This window comes from Balaenoptera acutorostrata, chromosome 19 (assembly GCF_949987535.1).
Source record: "Balaenoptera acutorostrata chromosome 19, mBalAcu1.1, whole genome shotgun sequence".
Classification (NCBI taxonomy): Eukaryota; Metazoa; Chordata; class Mammalia; order Artiodactyla; family Balaenopteridae; genus Balaenoptera; species Balaenoptera acutorostrata.
The window spans coordinates 63,171,523-63,195,280 of NC_080082.1; the positions used below are offsets into that span (position 1 = coordinate 63,171,523).

The following is a 23,758-nucleotide window of genomic DNA, read 5'->3' on the forward strand; positions in this document are numbered from 1 at the left end:
GGTATGTTTCTTCTTTTTCTGTTCTCAGGAAATGTTTGTGCAATTTTGGGATGTGTGTGTGTGTGTGTGTGTGTGCGCCTGTGCCTGTGTGTGTGTCTTCCATGAGTACATAAGTGCTTGGAAGAAATCACCAGTGAAGACTCCTGAACTGTACACTTACACATCGGAAAATGATGACCACCATAGCATTTGTCTCCATCCCATCACATAGTTGCAATTTCTTTTTTTGGTGAGAACATTTAAGATCTGCTCTCTTCAAAACACTCAAGAATGTGATACAGTGTTATTAGCTATAACCACCATGCTGTATATTAGATCCCCAGAATTTATTCATCTTGTAACTGGAAGCTTGTGCCTTTTGACCAATATCTTCCCATTTCCCCCTCTCTCCAACCCCGGTAACCACCATTCTACTATTTCTTTCATTTTGACTTTTTTAGATTCTATATGGTTCAGTTGTGGGTAAGTTTTGATTACAGAATCAATGTATAAGGTGATAGATTTTCCATTTATTCTTATATCCATTTAGTAAATTGTACACTTGAAGATTTCCATTCCATCTACATTTTCTGTATGTTGGCATCAAATTTTTCATAATGTTCTGTTACTATTTTTATAAAGTCTGTAGGATTTGTAGTGCTGTCTGCAATTTCTTTCATGATATTAGAAATGTGTGCCTTCTCTCTTTTTCCCTCGGCCGTGGTGGCTAGGATTCATGAATGTTTTCAAGAATGAGTTTATTTTTTGCCTTAATTGATTTTCTCTACTTTTTGGTTGTCTTCATTATTAGCTACCCTTGTCATTATTATTCCTGTGTTCTACCTTAATTTGAAATAATTTGCTATTTTTTCCTAAAGTCTTGGTGTGATATGTTAGGTCATCGATTTTTTTTTTTTTTAAGAAATTCACGTTCTTTTATTTATTTATTTATGACTGTGTTGAGTCTTCGTTTCTGTGCGAGGGCTTATCTCCAGTTGCGGCGAGTGGGGACCACTCTTCATCGCGGTGCGCGGGCCTCTCACTGTCGCGGCCTCTCTTGTTGCGGAGCACAGGCTCCAGACGCGCAGGCTCAGTAATTGCGGCTCACGGGCCCAGTTGCTCCGTGGCATGTGGGATCTTCCCAGACCGGGGCTCGAACCCGTGTCCCCTGCATTGGCAGGCAGATTCTCAACCACTGCGCCACCAGGGAAGCCCCATCGATTTTTTTAAAGGCTTTTCTAATATATTCATTCATGATTCTTAATTTTCTCAGTTCATATGTTTGATGTGTATTATTTACATTATCATTCATTGAAAACATTTTCCCACTTCTGTTTTGTTTTTTTGTTTTGTTTATTCATTTTGATTTTGGTTTTCAGTTCACACATTGATTTTTGAGAAGTCTGTTGCATTATTTCCCAAATGTAAGGATATTAGTTATCTTTGAGGGTAGAATCAGGTGACTCCCAAAAGGTCCCAGGGGCTCCTGGTTGGGAGTCCAGGCTAATGGTCGTTAGGTGGTGTCCACTGCGGGCAGCTCCTGTGCCTTCCGGGGTCCGTGCAGTCTTCCTCCCTGGAGCGTGGGGTCTGGGTCCTTCCTGGGCTAGCGGACGGCGAGAGCAGCATACACGCTGGGCTCTGCTGGGGGCTCCCCTGACTGGGGGGCAGGGGGTGCAGTCTCCCGTCTGAAGGTCGAGTGGTTCAGCTGGGCATAGGTCACATCCTGGGGGGCTTCAGATGCCGCGGCCTGCGGTGGGGGAGAGGGAGGGTGTGTGGTTGGGGTGGGGGAAGCCTGGGGGCCGGGACAGGATGGGACCCACCTGACTGTCCCTCTGCCCGTCCTCTTCCGCTTGTCTGTCCTTCGTGTCCAGCAATCTCCCCGACAGGGAGGAAGGAGAGGTGGCCACCCCCTGCCTTAGTCTTGATCTTGAGTGGTTCACCTGGGCGTACGTCCCCTCCTGGGGGTCTGCATCCTGCCTGTTCAGCTGGAGGGAGAGAGTGGGACAGAAAGGGGACTTCCTGTATCCGCTGTGATCTCCTCCCATCAGCTTTCCGCTGTGTTGCCAGAGTGATGCTTTAAAACCTTAGATCAGGTCACTTTCCTGATGGAAACTCTGGGGACTTCCTAACACCTTGGAGCCTCTGGATTCTTTCTGCGGTTCTGATTTCTGTATTAACACGTTATCTCTCTTGCTCATTTGGCTCCAGCCGCACAGCCATCTTCTGGCAAAAGCATGTCCCTGCCTCAGGACCTTTGCACTTGCTGCCCCCCCACCATGCACTCTGTCACCTTCTCTTGCTTTACTTTCCTTATCTTGACCTTGCATTCTAGGACGCTACCTGCTTCTTTACATTTAGTCTCTCTCCCCCACCAGGTGAGCTCCCTGCTGCACCTGCAGCACCTACAGGGAGCCGGGGGGATGTGCTCTCCTTGTGCACCACTTTCGGGTGAACGAAGAAAGGGGGGCCTGGGGACTTCCAGGTGATTCACTTAGTCACAAATCCTCTTGAGACGCGGGGCTTCTCTGCAATGCCAGAAGGTCAGACAGAGGACGAGGAGCCAGGAAAGGGGACCCCGAAGGAGGGGCCGTGAGGTCACAAGGAAGCAGGAGGGGTGGAGGTACAGCAGGACGACCCAGGAAGCCCGGAAGGAGAGGTCAGTGTGGGACGCTGCTGGAGCTGGGGTGTGAGGACAGAGCCGTGTCCACTGGACTGAGTTTGGCAACAAGAAGGCTTTGGGGGCCTGGACAGGAGCAGGGGTCTCACCGGCTGGTCCAGCTGCACCCCGTCCTCAGGCTGTGTGTCCTTCACGGCAGCATCTGCTGGGGCGGAACAGGGTGTGTATCGCTTGGCGGGATTCCCTGAGGTCCCTCAGGGCTGGAGCCCCCGCAGTGCATCCAGAAGGGGCCACGGAGACCCAGGGGTGAGGTGAAGTGTGGGGTTTCAGTCCGCACCCCCTGAGCCCACCCCTTCCCAGCCTTCCCCTCCCCCACTGCCTCCAGAACCCTCTGTCCCCCACCCCGTCCTCTTCTGCTCACAGAGGGCCTGGTCCTGGGCGGCGGCGGCTGGGCAGGAGCTGGGGAGGAGGCGGGCGTGTTAGGGGGAGAATGAGGGGGAGCTGCGGGCGGGGTGGGCCTGGGGGTCTTCGGGGCGGGAGTTACCTGCTCTGCAGGCCTCTGTCCTTGGGCTGTGGGTCTGTAGCCCCTGCGGGAGGGTGGAAATCAGCCTCGCCCTGGGCTGGGGCAGATGACAGAGGCTCGGCCCTGGGACTGTTACGACCCCCGCCCCTCACACGGGATTCAGGAGGAAAGGAGGAGACCTGAACTCATACTTGCGTACATGTTTCAACAGTACATGAGATTGAAAAGGAGGAAAATACCTTAAATTATACATGTCAGCTGACAGTACGTGTTTTCTTTCTAGATTTTTGAGTTTCAGACTCTGGACAATCTTTTTCTAAGCTGACCTTGCCCATCTCTTAGGTTTCCCTTTGGCTGGTGACCTAAGTCCACCACGTCCAGGGGCCTGGGTCACCCCGTTCCCTACTCACCCGACTTCCTGTGTCTGCTCTGACCCCGGTGTCGGATGAGGAGGAAGAGGAGGACGAGGAGCAGCAGGACGAAGGCCACCGAGACCCCGATCAGAACGTTCAGGTGCCATTTCAGACCTGGGGCACCTGTGACGTCATGAGTGAGCCCAAGATGCCACTTAATTGAGTGCCTACTGTGTGCAGACTTGTGCTGGGGTCTGTGCATTTATCTCCTCTAACCCACTCCACCCATTTTACAGATGAGGAAACTGAGGCACAGAGAGGGAATTCACAAACCCCAGGTGACCCAGCCTGGAGGTGGCAGAGCTGGGATTGGAACCCAGGGCTGTGGGCTCCCTGAGCTGTCCTCCTGCTGCGCCCCGCCCAAGGTGGACACCAGCTTTGTGCTCTGGGGGCTTCTCATCTGCAGGGGGGCCTGTCCGAGGGTCTCATCTGGAGCCGAAGGTCCTTCCTTGTTACCCTCCCCTCCCCCACCACAGCAGGGACTGGGGGAGGGGCCGGCTGTGTGCAGTTGACTCTTCATCTTTCCCTCCCCCTCCCCGTACAATGCCACCATCACTGCAGCGGAGGGGACAGGCCCCCGTACAGTCACATCCTCAGGGGCCTCCCTGTGAGGCCTCCTCTGCTGGGGGGTCACAGCCAGAAGTCAGAACTGAAGGAAATCTAAGCTCTGGGCCACGATTCTCTGCTTTTACACTTGGAGAAACTGAGGCCCAGGCAGGGGAAGGGGGTCCAAGTCAGCGTCTCCACAGGTGCCTGAACCAAGGGCATAACTCAGCCCTGCTCCCCTGGACCCAGCACCATGTCCCACAGACCCTCACTCACCCGTCTGCGGGCCTGGCTCCGTGGGGGGAAGGAGCTGATCCTCAGAGCCTCCTGGGGGTCGGGACAGGAGGGGAGGGTCGGGGGCTGCTTCTCCCCACATCAGCCCACTGCTCTCCCCCAGGATGGCCCCCTACATTCCCTCTCCACGGCCCCCCCCTTCATCCACCAGCCTCAGAGCCCCGGGAGCCTGTGGTCGCTCCAGCATCTCCACCTGACGCCCAGCCCCCCTGGGACACAAGCTGTGCTGAGATTGGGTCAGGATTTAGAGCAGCTGAGGACCTCAAGGGACAGGCCTGGGGCCAGGTGTCCACGTCCTGGAGAGAGCCCCAGTGACTCACCAGCTCTTGAATTGGGCCCTGTGTGTGGGTGGTGGTGTCCCCAGAGGATCCTGGGAAAATGCCTGTAGTTGGGTGAGGGGCTGTGGCTTCCCTGGGACCCCCCCCCTCTACGCACACGCGGCTCACACTCGTGTCCTGTATCTGCTCTGGGGCTGCCCTTGGCTTTCCCCCTCCTCCCATCTGAGAAGTCTGGTGACCGGACGTGAGAAGGAACAGGGACAGGAGGGCCTTGTTTCCCTCCGTCCCTCTGCAGGGTGGACCCCCCTCCGATGACCCTCCCTTGACTCTCCTTTGGAGCCCCCCTCACTCCTGTCCTAGACGGGGGGCCACCTTCAGAGCTGCCAGCAAGGACTCAGAGGGGACAGGGTCAGGGTCCCTCACCTGAGACCGCGAGCTCCAGGGGGGCACTGGCGTGTGACAGCAGGTAGGGGTTACTGCTGAGTGAGCTGTAGCACCTGTAGGTCCCACTGTGGGCTGAGGTCACAGGACTCATGGAGAATTCGGCCTGGAAATGCTGACCTCGGTACTTTGATCTAAGACGCAGTGGGGGACGGGCCGCCCCCTCCTTGGACAGAAGGAAAGTGTCCTTTGTGCTCCCTGATTGACACAGCAGGGTCACGTTCTCTCCTGAGGCCACCACGGGGCCCGGCTGCACCGAGAGGGAGGGCGTGTCAGGGAACCATCCTAGAGAGAGGAAGGGGGGTGAGGGGCTGCCCGCCCCCCTGGTTCTGAACTGCGACTCAGCAGGGCCTCCCTGAGGCCCCTCATCGCTGTCTGTCTGTCTGTTTTCTCTGAGTCTCTCCCTCTCCGTGCCCACCCCCGCCTCTCTCTGTCTCTCTCCCTCCCTGGTGACCCCGCACGCCTGGTCCCAGCATCACCACCTGGGGCCCCCCCGGCAGGGCCTGTGCAGAGTCGGGGTCCCTGACCGACCCGCTGGCTCCTCACCTGCCACCAGGACGTCCAGGGGGTCACTGGGCGCCGACCACTCGGAGGAGAGGTTGTGCCCACCGTAGCATCTGTACCGGCCCCCGTGGGTGCTGGTCACCGGGCCCAGGGGGAAGTCGGCCTGCGAGAGCCCAGCCTGGGGCTGCCGGCCAGGGCGCTGGGGGAGGGCCTGTCCCCCCTCCTGGGACAGAGCGAATCTGTCGTAGCCGACGTCAGAGCGACACTGGAGGGTCAGGCTCTGTCCAGAGGCCACGACAGGGCCCTGCGGGGTCAGGAGGGAGGGCTTCCCAGACACACCTGGGGGAAGACCAGCCCTGGGCTGTAGGGGCTGGTTCCTCCCGTGAAGCCCCTTCTCCCGTCCTGGTCCCCAGGCCTCACTGTCGCTCACACTCTGTGTCTCTGTCCTGTGCGCCCCACTCCTCCCTCACCCCACCCTCTCATCTGGGACAATCCTGGGAGCAAAGCATCTAATAATCTGTCTCGTGCCTCAAAAGTGTGTGAGGCCAGGGTGGGACTTCCTCACCTGGGACCAGGAGCTCCACGGGGTCACTGGGGGCCGACCACACGTGGGGGGTGTCCCTGTTAAAGCCGTGGCATCTGAATGTCCACCTGTGGCTGGGGGTCACGGGACCCACAGAGAGCAGGGCCTGGGTCTGCCCATAGGGGCTTCGCCGTGCATCCAGGGTCCCAGAGGACTTGGGTTCTCCTTCCTTAGTCAGAATTAACCCATCCCATCCCTGCCATGAGCTACACTGGAGGGTCACGGTCCCTCCCGAGGTCACCACAGGGCTCGGCAGGGCTGAGAAGGTGGGTTTGCTGTGGGCCACTAGGAGAGAAGGAAGGAGCTTGTGAAATGGGGCTCACACCCCTCTTCCCTCCCCCAGGGCTGGGCTGTGAGAGGGACACACCCCTGAGAGCAGACCCCCTTCCTGAGGGCAGAGCCTGAGGCCGGGACCCCCGAGTGTCCTCTCACCTGTCACCACCAGCTCCAGGGGGTCACTGCGCTCTGACCAGCCAGTGGGGCTGAGATAGTAACAGTGGTATCTCCCTGCGTCGGGCTGTGTCATGTGTGGGATGGAGAACTTGCCCTTGTCCCTGGGCTCCAGTGGGGGCTGTCTGTCCCGGGGAGCTGAGCTTCCCTCTTTATCCAAACGGAACTCCCGGGCCCCCAGGGTCCCCTGACAGCAGATGGTCACGGGGCTCCCCCAGGGGATCACAGAGCCTGGCTCAGCCCAGATGGTGGGTTTGGGGAGGGTTCCTGGAAGGACGTCAGAGGCTGGGTCACAAGGCATCCTCACCCCCAGGTCCCCAGCTCTCAGCCCCAAACCTCCCAGACTCCCCCTCCTTCAGCCCAGAACCGCTGTTCCCCATCCCCATTGCCTGGGGGTGGCCCCTTGTCCGCATGAGCAGGAGGGAGCTGGGACACCTGGGGACAGACTCACCTGCCTGCACGTGGGTCCTCAGGCCCACACGCAGCCCTGGAAGAGAGACCCCTGTGAGAGATTTTCCCTGAATCCTGAGCAGCACCTCTCCTCCCCGTGAGCCTCCTGAGTCCTGGGCTCTCCTGACAGAGCAGCCTGGCTGTGGGGGGGGGGTCCCTCCGTGCCTAGGGCTTCCCCTCCCCCTCCTCCATCTCACCGAGGCAGAGCAGGGCCATGAGGCTGGGGGTCATGGCGTCTCGTCCCTGTGGTCCAGGCAGTGCAGATGGAGGAGACCACAGTGCCCTCAGGACGGAGACCCGAGGGTGTGTCCACTGGGAGGTTGGTCCTCCCCGTCACGGGGCTGTCACGTCAGCAGCCCCACAGGAAGGGGAACTGCCCCTCCCCAGGAGCCTGGCCCTCGTTTCCACAGGGCTCAGGCTGGAGTGGGCAGCGGGCTTCTGCAGACATATCTGACCACGTCTGAGGCCTCACTTGACCCATAAGCTGCTGCCTTCGTGGCCTGAAGTCCTTTTTGACCCAAGCGTCAACACATATTTATTGGGTATTTGCAATGTGCCTGGCTTAGAAGTACATCCTTGGACATGACAGATTCAAACCCTGAGCTTGCAGAGCTCAGATTGGCAAACAAACGAACAACTGAACAATGACCACCACCAAACAACCCCAGAAATATTCAGTGTATTTGTTTCCTATTGCTGCCGTGGCAACCACTACAAGTCCATGGGTTAAAGCAACACAGATTTATTACCTTTACATTCTGGAGGTCAGAAGTCCAAATGGAAACCCTTGTGTTAAAATCAAGTTGTTGTCAGGCTGTGTTGCTCCTGAGAGCTCTGGGGTGGAATTCATTCCCTGACGTGTTCAAGCTTCTGCAGGCTGCCATGTCCCTTGACTCAAACCCTCCCATCTTCCAAGCCAGCAGGCATGTCTCTCCAACTTCTGCTTCCGAGTCCCATCGACCTTGGCTCTGGCCCTTCTGCCTCGCTCTTTCACTCATCAGGACCTTGGTGGTAACGTGGGGCCCCCCCGGGTAATCCAGGACCGTCTCCCCATCTCCACCACTTAGAAGGTGCCTTGGGGGGATCTTAAAGGGAAATTCAAGGCTCATCCTAAGAGTACAAAATGATAGTACTACAAATAGGACTCAGTATCCTTCTTCGCGGAGTAAGGTAGAGCAGGTGGTGAGTTTCGAAATCGCGAAGACTTTCCTGCCCACCCCGGCTGCGCAGAGGGACAAGAGGACAGAGCCTGGGAGGCCACGCCGACTAAGAGGACGCCCCGGGCAAGTGCCCATCACCCCCAGCGCGGGTTTCAACACTAAAGGTTTCACAGGAAGCAGAACAGCTATTTCCCTACACGTCAGTCTCTGTTGCCATCCCAAATAAGATGCATGATGTCTCCTTTTTCAGAAAACAATTTCTGCCCGTCATAAACCCCAGATGTGTGCTCCAGACACGGTCCAGATACGCCGTCAAGTGCCGAGAGCCCGATGCTGGGTTTCGAGCTGGACGGTCAGAAGATCAGTGGTTCCTGCCCAAGGTGTTTCCTCTCCCCACACTTCAGTGGTTCGTGTTCATCTCCAAATGCTCCTAGATCACGGAGTCCTGTTTGGATTAATGAGATTTAAAACAAGCGCACGAGTGGAGATGTTGGGTTCTTTCCTTCACAGCCTTGGTCATACTGGGGTTGATGGGAGAGGTGACTGAGGGCTCCAGAGGAAGGGGAGACCCTGCAGAGAAAGGAAGCGTGGTACACACAGAATAGGAGGTTTGCCCAAACCACTTCCTGGTTAGATGCAAGCTGTACATTTTGGGGTGGAATACCACTCAAGCCATATTGTCCTTGTTTCTCCTTTTTGGTGATTTGGGCTTTCCTAACTTGGTTAATTCGGCATGCCCCAGGTTTCTCCAGAGTAAAGCTGTTATTTGCCCTTTGTAATTAATCACTGGTTTGTGGGGAGGTACTTTGAGAGTTTGTACATATCATGCTCCTTATTAAATTTTCACTGTATAAGTTTAGCAGCTACTGACCCTATGCCATAGCAAAAGCTTCTCTTCTCCCAAATGCACCCATTCACATGGAAATCACATGGTTTATAATATCCCACTACTTTTAAATGCCTGTAAAATACGGCCGATCCTTCTTGTGTTTCTTCTGTCATAATAAGCAGACGCATTTAGGCTTTCTTATTTCCTCATGACTCAGAGGCTGTATGGTGTGTTTTAATTTCTGGTTGGGCTTGTCCCCGCTACCCGCATAGCTCTTCTCTTTGTGTGTTTTCCTAGGTATTCTTACGTTTTTATTTTTCCATATGGAGCTTAGTATCAGCTTGTCTAGTTCCAGAAGAAAAGCTTGTTAAACTCAAAAGCTTTTGCACAGCAAAGGAAACCATAAACAGAACAAAAAGACACCCCACGGATTGGGAGAAAATATTTGCAGATGGTGTGACTGACAAGGGATTAGTCTCCAAAATTTACAAACAGCTCATGAGGCTTAATATCATCAAAACAAACAACCCAATCAAAAAATGGGCAGAAGACCTAAATAGACGTTTCTCCGAAGAAGATATACAGATGGCCAAGAGGCACATGAAAGGATGTTCAACATCACTAATTATTAGAGAAATGCAAATCAGAACTACAATGAGGTATCACCTCACACCAGTCAGAATGGCCATCATCAAAAAATCTACAAACAATAAATGCTGGAGAGGGTGTGGAGAGAAGGGGACCCTCCTGCACTGTTGGTGGGAATGTAAATTGGTGCAGCCACTATGGAGAACAGTATAGAGGTTCCTTAGAAAGCCAAAAATAGAGCTGCCATCTGATCCAGCAATCCCACTCCTGGGCGTATACCCTGAGAAAAACATGGTCCAAAACGATACTTGCACCCCAGTGTTCACTGCAGCACTGTTTACAGTAGCCAAGACCTGGAAGCAACCTAAATGTCCATCGACAGAGGAATGGATAAAGAAGACGTAGTACATACATACAGTGGAATATTGCTCAGCCATTAAAAAGAATGAAATAATGCCATTTGCAGCAACATGGATGGACCTGCAGACTGGCATACAGAGTGAAGTAAGTCAGACAGAGAAAGAGAAATATCGTATGATATCCCTTATATGCGGGATCTAAAAAGAAATGATACAAATGAACTTATTAAGAAAACAGAAACAGACTCACAGACTTGCAGAATGAACTTATGGTTACTGGGGGGAAGGATGGGGGGAAGGGATAGTCAGGGAGTTTGGGATTGACATGTACACACTGCTATATTTAAAATGGGTAACCAACAAGGACCTACTGTATAGCACAGGGAACTCTGCTCAATGTTATATGGCAGCCTGGATGGGGGGGAGTTTGGGGGAGAATGGATACATGTATATGTATGGCTGAGTCCCTTTGCCGTGCACCTGAAACTATCACAACGTTGTTAATCGACTATACTCCAATATAAAATAAAAAGTTTAAAAAAAAAAGAAGAAGAAAAGCTTGTTGGTGTATTTGGAGGACTGGGGTACATTTATAAACTAGCCTGCGAAGAACTGACGTGTTTGTGATGCTGAGTCAGTCTGTCTAAGGATAAGGTGATTTTCTTAATTTGTTCAAATCTAATTTTTGCGCTGTTCAGAAATGTTTGAAAGATATACATTTGCATGGGTTAAGTTTTGCATATTTCTTATTACATTTATTCCATAGAATTTTCCTTTGTTGCTGTTGACATTCAGGGTGAAGTTGGGATTTATTTGTGTATATGAAAATGGTTATTTCATAGAAATTAATTTTATAGGGACTACTAATTTGATTTTTTTTAATGGTTGAGTGACTTTTATCATTGCGTCTCTGGGGCTTTCCAGTCTGCTTCCTTTCTACACCCTCCACTCTCACTGCATGGTACAGCCCTCCTCCCCGCATCCTCTGTTTGCCCAATTCCCCAAGTTCTGCACGTGCAGCTTCTCCCTGGTCTTCACAGTCTTCCAAGAACTGCCTCATCCTGCCTCTCCAACTCTGTTTTCCCATCAGTAGCCCTATCAGAGCAGAACAACTGCAATCCACGTGCGGGCAGGGTCTTGCATTGCCAGAAATTCAGTGGAAAAAAAAAGTTGGCGATGGTGCATTCTGAGTCCTCTAATATTCCGCCCTCTTTTTGGGGGGCAACTGGCCTAGTTTCCTAGCACCTAGAGAACAATGAAAAATTTGTGTAGATGCAAGAATTATAAAGATATGTCTGATTTGGAAAGCCTATAATACTACAAAATAAGAATCTAAAAGTGTAAAACCCTCATAAAAACAATAGGAATAGGACGTCCCTGGTGGCGCAGCGGTTAAGAATCCACCTGCCAATGCAGGGGACGTGGGTTCAAGCCCTGGTCCGGGAAGATCCCACATGCCGCGGAGCAACTAAGCCCATGCACCACAACTACTGAGCCCACATGCCACAACTCCTGAAGCCTGCGTGCCTGGAGCCCGCGCACTGCAACCAAGAGCAGCCCCCGCTCACGCAACTAGAGAAAGCCCGCACACAGCAACGAAAACCCAACGCAGCCAAAAATAAATACATAAATAAAATTTTTAAAGAATAGGAATAAATTCTTTCTCCCAGGCCAGGATTTCCAGAAGTTTCCTTAAGAGCTGATGAAACCAGATGACAACTAGGACAGGACGTCCTTTGGTTATTGCCTTTCTTTCCGTTGGCCTTCCAGAACATTCTTGCATGTTTCTCCCTTTATCCTAGTTAGCTGTCTCCACTCCAGGCCACTCTCATCTGGCCTCTGCTACCCCTGAGTCGGTGTAGAAAGGTGCAGGCTTGTAACCAGCGCCCATTTCTTTCTCTCCCTCCCTCTGGCAGCAACCTTCGGTGGCCGGGCTGTGGTTTCCTTTGTTAGAGAGCTGCCGTGTTAGGCACTGCTGGGGTCCAAGGCTAGATGTGCAGCAGTTCCAACGGGTGTGACCTGAAATGATCTAGAACTGTGGTCTGATCTAGGAGGTGACTAACCATTGTTCAGCTCTGTTCTCCTTGAAAGGGTGAGAGGACCTTCTGACTTCAGAACTGACACATTGGGTGGGAGGGAAAAGAGGAAGCAGGGATTGAAAGAAAAATTGTCATATGATCCAGAAGGCAAAGACGCAGAGGCTTTCAGAAGGGCTGGAGTCAAGTGAACAGACACTGCATTAAATCCATTGACTTTAGGTTTTCAAGCACACGTTTTTAGCCTCTGTTTCATATCCCTCTGGGTGACCTGCTGGTTTCATGTTCGATCTGGTTGACAGCTCTGTAGGTCTCAGCATCCCACGGACAGTATCCCTTCTCAAGGATGCCTACACGGCTCTCCACATTTGGGGGAAGGACCTTATCAGCCCCAAACCGTGAAGAATGAAACCATCCCTGGGGAAAATTCCAAGCAATGGAGAATAGGAATACATTCCTATGAATGAATACATTCCCAAGTGTCCATGAGTACATTCCCAAGTGTCTCTTCCTTTGGAAGGAAGATTCTGCAGGGTATTCTGTACACTCTCAGAGATCCTGGTGGAGTCTTGTTCACATCACCTCATGCAGGGACCTCAGTAATGCATCCCTATTTCAGGAATTCCTTTCCTTCAAGCTTTCCCTATCCCACTCCCTCATTCTTGCTTCTCAAATAAACTACCCACACTTACATCCCTGTCTTAGGTCCTGCTTTCAGAGTAACTCACAGTAATTCAAGGATGGAGAAAATGCCATGAGGTGTTTTGTTTTTGTTTTTTTCCAATGACATGATCTTTTGTCTAACTGCTCGAGATCACTCACCTTAACCATTCCATGACTTCTTGGACTTTACCCATTTATGCATCCATTCACCTTTCACAAATCTTATCCCTGTTCACTAAAAAAATATTAAAGCATGTCAACCCATGGCCATCCCAGGAAATGAGGAGATAAAGTTGAGCAAAGCAGATGTATTCTCTGCCCTCATGGAAGGTCTGGTGTCGTAGGAAAAACTGAATTAACAAAACAATTACACAAATAAATCTAAAATGGGAAGAAGGATTAGTCCTATGGGAGAACAGTTTAAAGCAATAAGAAAAATAAAGAAATAACCAATTTTATTAATTTGGATTTGAAGGTGGTAAAGGAAAGCTAAATTATTTAAATTATAGCTAAATGCCCAGAATCAATCAGCATTTTCTAAATTAAGTGCATTATAAGGAAAGAGAAGGAAACATTACAGACTGTCATGGCCAAGTCTTCAAATGGGTGAATCTTAACACATTAGAAGAAATAAAAATATCACAGGCATATTCAACCCTGATTGATTCCTGAATGCGTTTCACTCTACAATCAAGCCTTTACGAGATACACAAAACACTATCTAACTGGGATGCATGCTTAACCTCCAGTTTACTCTGGGAGCATGGGTGTTCTGGGATCCACAGGAACCCATGTTTCATGGTCAGTCACGTGTCCTGTGACATTGGGGTGGGTGGTCCCAATTCTAACCCCAAGTTGCATCTCCAGAGTGAGGTTCATGTTCTGATTGGATTTAGTTAAGGGTGATCAGTTGCAGAGTTCATTGATACGTGAGGGGAACCCCAGAATTCCAACGTGTGGAGTCTTCTCTACGGTAGGTCAACTCTCCCATCAGTTGGGTCATTCTGAGCATGTTCCAGACTCTGGCTTTCTCCATTCTGTACATAACATCCTCATTGCCTTTCTGCAGACTGTCAGTTGAGTGGAGCTGAGAAGAGATTTGTCTCAGGATAGAGTAAATCCTGTGCCTGACCCCCATTGCTTAACTGGACCCAGTGGACGATGGGACCCTAAAGTCTAGATTGATTATCTTACTCCCATTTTGAAAGCATAAGAGTGCATTTAGTCTTGGATTTGCTGTTATACAGACTCTTTTATTTGTTTGTTTTTATTGAAGTATAGTTGACTTACAATGTTGTGTTAGTTTCAGGTGTACAGCAAAGTGATTCAGTTTTATATATTTATTTATTTATATATATATATATATATATATATATATATATTTATTTATATACTCTTTCAGATTCTTTTCCATTATAGGTTATTACAAGGTATTGAGTAATAGTTCCCTGTGCTATACAGTAGATCCTTGTTGTTTATATATATTATATATATATATATTGCTGTGTATCTGTTAATCCCAAACTCCTGATTTCCTTCCCCCCTTTCCCCTTTGGTAACCAGAAGTTTGTTTTCTAGGTCTGTGAGTCTATTTCTGTTTTGTAAATAAGTTCATTTGTATCATTTTTTTAGATTCCACATGTAAGTGATAGCATATGATATTTGTCTTTCTCTGACTTACTTCACTGAATATGATAAGCTTTAGGTCCATCCATGTTGCTGCAAATGGCATTATTTCATTTTTTTATGGCTAAGTAATATTCCATTGTATATATGTACCACATCTTCTTTATCCATTCCTCTGTCTATGGACATTTAAGTTGCTTCCATGTCTTGGATATTGTAAATAGTACTGCAGTGAAAATTGGGGTGCATGTATCTTTTCAAATTAGAGTTTTCTCTGGATATATGCCCAGGAGTGGGATTGCTGGATCATATGGTAGCTCTATTTTTAGTTTTTTAAGAAGCCTCCATACTGTTTTCCATAGTGGCTGCACAAATTTACATTCCCACCAACAGTGTAGGAGGGTTCCCTTTTCTCCACACCCTCTCCAGCGTTTATTGTTTGTAGACTTTTTAATAATGGAACACAGAGTACTTAAAATTCCTTCAGTTGAAGGCTATTGGCACTTGGAGAGGGAAATTCTCTGACTTAAACCTATTTTTCTTCATTTGCAAGGTGCTCATTGCATGCCCAGAGACAGGTTAGGTTGACCAGATGTTCAAGCAGATGTTACAGTAGGATTGCCTAAAAGACAATATGAGGAAGAATTTGCTCTAGAACTTTCTCATATTTTCAAAAAAAAGATACTCCAAGTTTTTGGACTATCTCTTGAGTGTAGGAGAGCAATGGGATTCAGTTTTCCATAAAGACGGTGTCCATCTTTCTCACCCTGTGTCACTTCCACACCACACACACCATGTTTCCAGAGCACCCAGTATCTCCAAGTTTTTAGAGGCTGGATTGGCTCCCTTGATTTCCATTTTCTTCTGTGCATGTCTCATTCGATTTATTACCACCACACCCACTCTGCTGTCAGTCACCCAGACAATATAGAGGTCAAACCACCAGATATCTGGAGTAGTATTTGACCAGCCAGATATTAGAGGCATGTATCCAAAGAGTAAAAATCCCTCTGCACCTAAACAGGGGCTTGAAAACAGGTGACAGGGAAGGCCTATTGCTGCTGTTTGCCTCTGCAGAGTAGGATCCAGGACTCCTCAAGACATGGCTCCTGTAGAGAAATAAGAGGAGAGGGAGGATCAAGGGAGGGGGGAGGGAAAGGGGAGGAGAGGAAGGAGAAGGGGAGGAGGGGAGGAGAGGGAGGAGCTGGAAGGACTTTGGGGTTTTCGGTGATGATGCCTTCCACTTGTTGGAACAGGAGCCCAGTGGGAGGTGGCGGTCCCTGGATGCCGAGGAGGGCAGAGGTGGGGAAAGACCTGGTGCGTCCAGAGAGGTAGGCCTGCAGGATCCTCCAGACACCATGATAGCTTGGAATAGGTGGGAAGGGAAGAGGGCACCATGGCCGCTCCTCACCTGTGACCACCAGCTCCAGGGGGGTTCTGTGCTCAGTCAAGGTGGACCTTTATTAACAGAGGCGGCGAAAATGCTGGGCAGTGTCTCCACTCACTACAGTGATGGGGAATCTGGCCTCTGCCTCGTGTGGATCGAATTGGGATGTGATAGGATTTCTACCCTGTTCCATCTCCAGGTGGAACACCTTAACCCCAGCAGGGCCCCTGCACACATTGGTCACAGGCCACCCACAGGGGATCACAGAATCTGGCTCGGCCCAGATGGAGGGTCTGGGCAGGGACCCTAGGAGAGAAGCACAACAGGATCTCAGGGTCCACTGTGACGACATAGACGTTCCTGCCCTTCGAGGGACGGGAGGGACATAATGCAGAGATTGACCCTCCCAACTTAGGTCAGCCCAGGCGACACAGAGCTAAGCAGGGACTGCAGGGGTGACTGTCCGCCCCCCCCCAGGAGCCTAGCCGGTCCTGGACCAGAGGCTGGATGGAGGCAGGGCCTAGACCCCACCCAGTATCTCCTGCCCCCCTGTCCCTGGAGGCCTGAGCCCAGGAAGGGGGCGGCATCAGGGGATATGGCCAGCCTCTCGTCATTTTCTCCGTACTTGTCCCAGGGGTGGGAACAGTGCCCTGCAGGTCCGGAAGTGAGCAGGACAGGCTCCCAGGGGCCACAGTGGGGCCTGCATCACTGGTCTAACAGGAGAGAAGTGGGTGCTCACAGGCCCAACTCTAGATTTCCCTGTTTGGGTCACAAAGACCGTGGTTTTTGGAAGGTGTTTCTAGCTAGATGTGTCATAACCAGACTCAACCCAAGTCCAAATGAAACAAGCATGGCATTAACTCGTCAGAGATGGATAGAAACATGATAGGTAGATAAACAGGTAGATTGATTGATAAATAGCTAGATGATACATAGATAGATACTTAGATATATAGATAGATACCTAGACACTAGATAGCTAGCTACACAGATTCATGCACAGCTACATAGGTAAATACACAGATACATGGTTACATAGATAGACACACAGTTACATAGATAGATACCTAGACACTAGATAGCTAGCTACACAGATACATGCACAGCTCCATAGGTAAATACACAGATACATGGTTACATAGACAAACAGATCACAGTGGAGAATATCGGTGGGGAAACTTGCTCACCTTCTGGTCCCCACAGGCTGACTGTTCCCAAAGCACACGTTTCCTCACCCACACAGCTAGGTTTCCCACCTGCAAAAGGAGAAACAAACTTCTCCCGACAACTTCATGTTACTACATTGGGAAGTGCACAGAGAGGTACGTGGCTCGTTGGGAGAAACTCAGTCCAGGCCTCCCTCACGTTCTCCAGGGCAGGTTTCACCCCGTCAGGTACCATGCTTTGTCTCTGTGCCCCTCTGTATCCTGTGACCCTAGGCTGTGCCCTCCACTCTCACCCCTGCCTCCAAGCTGGCTCAGGTCATTTCTAGACTGAAAGTTTCTTAGTCTACGGGTGTGAATGCACTAAAGAAAAAGTTGTGTTTGTCCAACATGGGTGGGCGGGGCTTCTTGGACTGTTACGTGTGCAGAGAACCAGGAGGGCCTGGGATGGTGGCTGGATTCTTGTCTGGACCCCGGTGCAGGTCACAGGACGCAGGCACTGTGGCTGGCATGGGCGGTCTTGCGGCTCCCACCCCTGAGGACTTTGAGTCCTACCAGCATGACACCAGGGGAGGGGCCGGGACACGGAGGGAGGGAAAGACCTGGGGTTTCCCAGGGTCACAGCCCAAGGGAGGGGCTGGCTGAGCCCACGGTACCAGGTGGGGTCACAGGCAGAGCTGGATTGTTCAGGGAGGGACTTCCTCAGGGTCCTGGGGTCAGCAAGGTGAGGTCTAACAGAGACGGAGAAGGGTCTGCAGCGCCGTCTGTGATGTCCTCCTGGGACTTGGTGGGGCTCAACCCGTCCAAGGGCTCAGACCTGAGGCTGATCCCAGGCTCTACATTCAACCCCGGGGGACACCCAGCCCCGGTGGTCGCTTTCGTTCAAGGAGAAGAGAGCCAGGTTCTTGGTGTCTGAAATCCTTCCGGGCGTCGAGGTCCGTGTGCTTTATGATTCTTGGCCCAAACCCCCATATCTGCCCAGACCCCCAGTTCCCCCAGCCGAGCTGACCAGCGCTTCTAAGAAACAGAAGGTCCAGAGCCCTGGGCTCTGCCCTGAGACAGAACCCAGGGAGGCGTCGTGCGGATTCGGGGGCGGTGTGACTGCGGCAGGAGGGCCTGCCCCACGTGCTGCAGGGAATGTGGGCTCTGCGGCCAGAGCCACTCTCCTCTGAAAAGCACTTCCCTTTCTGTGTGAGAGCAACCACCCTCATTTCCCCGAAACACAGGATGAGAAGGCTGGCGACACACTCTCTGTTGAAACTCGTGCCTGTACAGACACTCAGACACAGCAGCTCTGCAGCACTGTTTACTTTTTTTTTTTAAACTCCTTGCACACACGCTATTTTACATGAGTGTCTCATTTCTTTTTTTTTTAATTTTTTTTATAGCTACTTTATTTATTTATTTATTTATTTATTTTTGGCTGTTTTGGGTCTTCGTTTCTGTGCGAGGGCTTTCTCTAGTTGCGGCAAGCGGGGGCCACTCTTCATCGCGGTGAGCGGGCCTCTCACTATCGCGGCCTGTCCCGTTGCGGAGCACAGGCTCCAGATGCGCAGGCTCAGTAATTGTGGCTCACGGGCCCAGCTGCTCCGCGGCACGTGGGATTTTCCCAGACCAGGGCTCGAACCGTGTACCCTGCATTGGCAGGCAGATTCTCAACCACTGCACCACCAGGGAAGCCCCGTCACTCATTTTGATATGATGTCACCCCAGGTAGGAAGGCTGGTGGGAGAGGGGGCAGGGGGACGTTACTGACAGAGGGCCGTGCTCCATGGAACCTGCCACAAACCTACGAGTGCTGTCATGGAAGCAGCACACAGGCAAGGGCGCCGTGGGTGGATTTTTAAGTGAAAAAGCAGAAAAAGTGGCCTCTCAGTTATTTTTCTTGGTGGGAAAGAAAACAATGATATGTACACTCAAAAAAAAAAAACTGGGAGAAATAATAACAAGAGTGTGCATTTGTCTAGCTCTTTTTCTTTTTCTTTTTTGTCTGAGTATCGTTTTCTTTACTCACTCTGTTGTCCAGTTCGGTTTCAGACTCAGAGAGCGACCCAACCTCACTCTCACTCACGTTCTGCCCCTGGACCTTCAGTATTGGTTCTCTTCTCCAGGACCTCAGAGAGTTCAGACAACATGGTCTCTTACAAGCCCTGTTAGAACAATGGTGTCAACTTTATTATTCAAACTGGGCATCTTTTATTTGAGTTATTCAGATTTTGAATAATTTGATTTAAACGAACCATTAATCACTAACTCTTTAAAAAAAATTTTTTTTTAAAGAAATTCACGTTCTTTTATTTATTTATTTATTTATTTATTTATTTATTTATTTATTTATGACTGTGTTGGGTCTTCGTTTCTGTGCGAGGGCTTTCTCTAGTTGTGGCAAGTGGGGTCCACTCTTCATCACGGTGCGCGGGCCTCTCACCATCGCGGCCTCTCTTGTTGCGGAGCACAGGCTCCAGACGCGCAGGCTCAGTAATTGTGGCTCACGGGCCCAGTTGCTCCGTGGCATGTGGGATTCCCAGACCAGGGCTCGAACCCGTGTCCCCTGCATTAGCAGGCAGATTCTCAACCACTGCGCCACCAGGGAAGCCCCTAAAAATTTTTTTTAATTGAAGCATAGTTGATTTACAATGTTGTGTTAGTTTCAGGTGTACAGCAAAGTGATTCAGATGTGTGTGTGTTTTATATATATATATATATATATATATATATATATATATATTCTTTTTCAGATTTTTTCCATTATAGGTTATTATAAGATATTGAATATAGTTCCCTGTGCTATACAGTAGGTCCTTGTTGTTTATCTATTTTTTATATAGTAGTGTGTATCTGTTAACCCCAAACTCCTAATTTATCCCTCCTTCCCCTAATCACTAGCTCTTTATCAAGAAGCTCCAGCTTTGGGGAAGAGGTTCTGTTACTGAGTGCTGATGGTACTTGATGCCATCAGAACAAAATGCACAGTCATCTGAAATAGGGATTTTATACTATTTTATATTGTTGTTGAATCCTTTCTATAATTCAGAAAAATCATTTGTTTTGATCATTTAATCTTTTTTTTATTATATTATGAAACAACATACCACCTTCTTGGAACCACTGATTTCTCATTGACAGGACTCTGTTTTGTGTTATCAAAGCACCATTAAAAGCCCTACACGGTGTATGTCATTCCTTAGGAAATTAAAATGTGGAGAAGTTAGATGGTACTGCATATAAATGAACATGCTGTCATTGGTATGAATTAGATTTGTGTGTATGTGTGCAAGCACATGTGCCTGTGTGTGCATGTATTTGTGTGCATGGGTGTGTACGTGTGTGTGCATGTGTGTGTGTAGAAGATCATGGTGCAAGGCAGTTCAGCAGAAGAAATGAAAAGTCTTTGTCTATCAGTGATCTGGTCTCAGGAGCTGCCCCCACTTAATGGCAACACACACACACACACACACCTACACACACCCCCCCACACACACAGTACTGAAGTTTGATACTTAGCCCCTCCCAATCACTATAAACAGCCTCGCTGGCATTTACTGCGTCTCAGCGTCCCCCTGTCCACACTCCTCCCAGGATGGTGTCCAGGGCAGAGGCAGCAGTTGTCCGATGGCACTGGTGACGCCCCAGGTTGGAGCTGACTGGGTCTGTGGGGTCTGCTCGCTGGGTGGCTGGAGGCCCTGCTGACGTCTGGGTCCAGTGGGCAGGGGGTCCCTCCTCGCGGTGCTCCCTAAGGGCTTGGGGACCCTTCAGGTCGTCCCAGTGTCCACTGTGTCCAGGGGTTCAGTGTCTGAGCATCTGCTTCTGCCCCATCTGGTCCGGGTGGGATCTCTCCTCCCACCATGACAGGACCCACTGTGGCCCCCCGGTGGTCGCCCCCCTGGACACACCTGGGGGGTGAGGTGTCCAAGCGCAAGGTAGACCCTCCCTCCCTGGCCACGCAGCGCCACCACGTGGCTGTCCTCCAGCTGGCACTTGGGGACCTCAGAGCAGGAGAGGATGTCCTTCCATGCAGGCAAGTCCCTACACCCCAGGGCTCTGAGCTTGTGCTCTGTGTCCGCTGGGTCAGAGGGTCAGGAAGAAGAAACTAGTCCTGGCGTCCCGTTTCCCGTCCTCTCCCTGGGCCCTCCTCCTCTTCCCACCAATACCCCGAGATGGGAAAGGTTTTTCTTTTCTTTTTGTTTTAATTGCCCCCAAACCCTGTCTGCTCCCCACGGTGGCCTCACTGCCTGGCCTCACAGGGATCCTTTTCAGTGGAGCAGACGCTGGACCTGGCCAGCCATCCGTGCTCCAGGGGGTAGAGTAATGAGGAATCCCCTCCAGGAACGCCAGCTCTCCACACTGCTTTTTGCCACGTGCCCGCCTGTTCACCTGTCTACCTGGGGTCAGAGTCAGGCCAGATTTTAGGGGAAATGCACCATTCCAACTGTGATGGTGAAATTATGCGTCAACCTGCCTGGGCTAAGGGACCCCCAAGAGCTGGTAAAACACTATTTCTGGGTGTGTCCGTGAAGGAGATTCTAGAAGAGATTAGCTTCGGTTTAGTGGCCAAGTGAAGAGATCCACCCTCACAATGTGGGCAGCACCATCCCATTTCCTGGGGGCCCCAACAGAACAAGAAGGGCAAGGGTGGTGAATCCCCTTTCTCTTCTTGAGCTGGGACGTCCAGCATCTGCCCTCAGACTTCAGAGCCCCTAGTTCTCGGGCCTCCGGATGCTGGGATTACACCAGCCACACTCCAGGTCTCGGCCTTCACACCCACCCTGAATTCTATCACCGGCTCTCCCGGGTCTGCAGCTCCAGATGGCAGGTCATGGGACTTCTCCACCTCCTTAACCCCGTGAGCTTGTTCACATGATAAATCTCCTCTTTCAGATACCCATACAACCTATGTAACAGCACCTATCAGTTCCATGTATCTGGAGAATCCTGAATAATACAGTAATAGTGGGAAAATGAGAGAGAGAGAGAATGAAACAGAAATTCAGCCCAGAATGGAACCAAGGAAACAATGATGAAGACTTGAGTTAGGAAGCAGATCTCTGGAGGAAACTAACCTTGAGTACAAATAGGAAATTAAAGATCAGTACTAATGAAAACTGAGTTGGAAGGCTGGGCCCCCTCTGAGCCAGGACAGAAACCTCCCAGCTGGTGAGATGCAGCTGGTCCTGAGGTCAGAGCAGTGAGTCAGGTGCCCACATGGGCCTGCAGCCCCCGTCACTCAGAGCTGGCCGACCTTGGGCAGGTTAACTAATGTTTTAGTCCCTAGTTTCTTAAAAAAAGAAAGAAAGAAAGAAAGAAAGAAAAGAATAGGGCATTCTGTGGAGGGTTTGTACAAAGTTTAAGTATGCTAATGTTTGCATAGAACTAAAATAGTCATTGCACTATTGTAAGAGCTGGCTGAAATTTTAAAATATTCTTAAGATATATAAGAACATTTCAAATACCAGGCCTGTAACAGGCATGCAGGTTTCTTATGTTTCTATCAAAAAAATATACAAGACGCAAAAATTGAGAACTGGGGGCTTCCCTGGTGGCGCAGTGGTTGAGAGTCTGCCTGCCAATGCAGGGGACACGGGTTCGGGCCCTGGTCTGGGGGGATCCCGCATGCCGCGGAGCAGCTGGGCCCGTGAGCCATAACTGCTGAGCCTGCGCGTCTGGAGCCTGTGCTCCGCAGCGGGAGAGGCCGCGGTGGTGAGAGGCCCGCGCACCGCGATGAGGAGTGGCCCCCGCTTGCCACGGCTGGAGGAAGCCCTCGCACAGAGACGAGGACCCAATACGGCCAAAAATGAATAAATAAATAAATAATAATTTAAAAAAAAAAAAAATTGAGAACTGGATGCTGGCGGCCCCTAGCGGGTCTTCAGGGTAACGTTTCGTTTTAATCCGAGTGGGAATCGCAGGTCTGAGCCCATAAGTAGGGCGGTGAGCACCTACACGTCCCACTCACAGCGGGATCGGGGCTCTCCGGGCGAGGGGCTCCCGGTGACCTCACATCCTTGGCGGCGCAGCTGGTCCCGCTCCGGAGACGTGGTCGTGCAGATCCCAAGTGTTTCCATGTTGAGACAGCACGGAGTGGCCTTGTTTAGAAGCCCTGTAGCTTCAGCAACAAGGCTCAAGTGGGCAATTGTGGACAGACCTAAATCTGTGTGAACTGACATTAGGAAAGAATATATTTGGTTATATCTGTTCATATAACACGTCCATGAGGCCCGCCCACGTGTCAGTGATGGAGCGGGGCGGGGTCAGGGAGAGAGGCATGAGGTCTCCCAGGTGTGGAATTCAGAGGACGCTGGGCGGACTGACATTGTGCACCTGGAACAGAAGGTGAAGAGCAGACTTAGGCAGGTATGGGGATCTGCTTTCTGCACAGCCAAGGCAGGGTAAGCCCTTACCCGGGCGGAGGCCGTCTCACTGCGCGTTTCAGCTGTATAACTATTACGGCCAATAGACCCAAAAGTGTAACGACTCACGTGATAGGAATTAGTTCCTCTTCCAGGAAACAGGTGAAGTTGATTCCAGCTCAGCAGGGAGGTGCTTTAAAATACTGTGTATTAATTTTAAAATGTGAGGGAGCAGATCAGGAGACGCCTGCCATTGAAAAGATATTTCATCACAGTTCCCAGGAGGAGGGGGCATGCATGCCACCCGCCAGGGCCACGTAGGGAAGCACCGGAGCCAGAAAGAAGGAGATGGAGTGAGGGGAAAATGGGAGCCTTTACTGTGGTTTCCACAAGCAAGAATGGGCAGGAAAGGGTAAGCAGGCATGGGATTGGCTGGATTAATGATTTCAGCGGGTTCTGGGGTGGAGGGGGCGTCCCTAGTTGTCATGTGCTTGGCCCTAGCGTGACAAGGGCAGGTGGATC

The 23,758-nt window shown here is 50.8% G+C and overlaps 2 protein-coding genes across 2 annotated transcripts in view; one reads left to right on the plus strand and one right to left on the minus strand.

Annotated features, from left to right (window-relative positions):
• The window catches only part of CDC42EP5 (CDC42 effector protein 5), a 73,897-nt gene that overhangs the window by 27,080 nt on the left and 23,059 nt on the right, over positions 1 to 23,758 (plus strand). The gene's annotated exons all lie outside the window — the stretch shown is intronic.
• On the minus strand, positions 1,217 to 7,361 carry LOC114235407 (leukocyte immunoglobulin-like receptor subfamily A member 6). The gene is made up of 13 exons (XM_057533542.1): positions 7,276 to 7,361; positions 7,080 to 7,115; positions 6,611 to 6,895; positions 6,161 to 6,463; positions 5,638 to 5,934; positions 5,074 to 5,376; positions 4,355 to 4,405; positions 3,530 to 3,655; positions 3,141 to 3,183; positions 3,018 to 3,055; positions 2,746 to 2,798; positions 1,920 to 1,964; positions 1,217 to 1,726 (listed from the first exon to the last, which is right to left on the minus strand). Exons 1-13 carry the CDS (start codon positions 7,307 to 7,309, stop codon positions 1,583 to 1,585), a joined length of 1,758 nt encoding a protein of 585 aa, XP_057389525.1. The 5' UTR covers positions 7,310 to 7,361; the 3' UTR covers positions 1,217 to 1,582.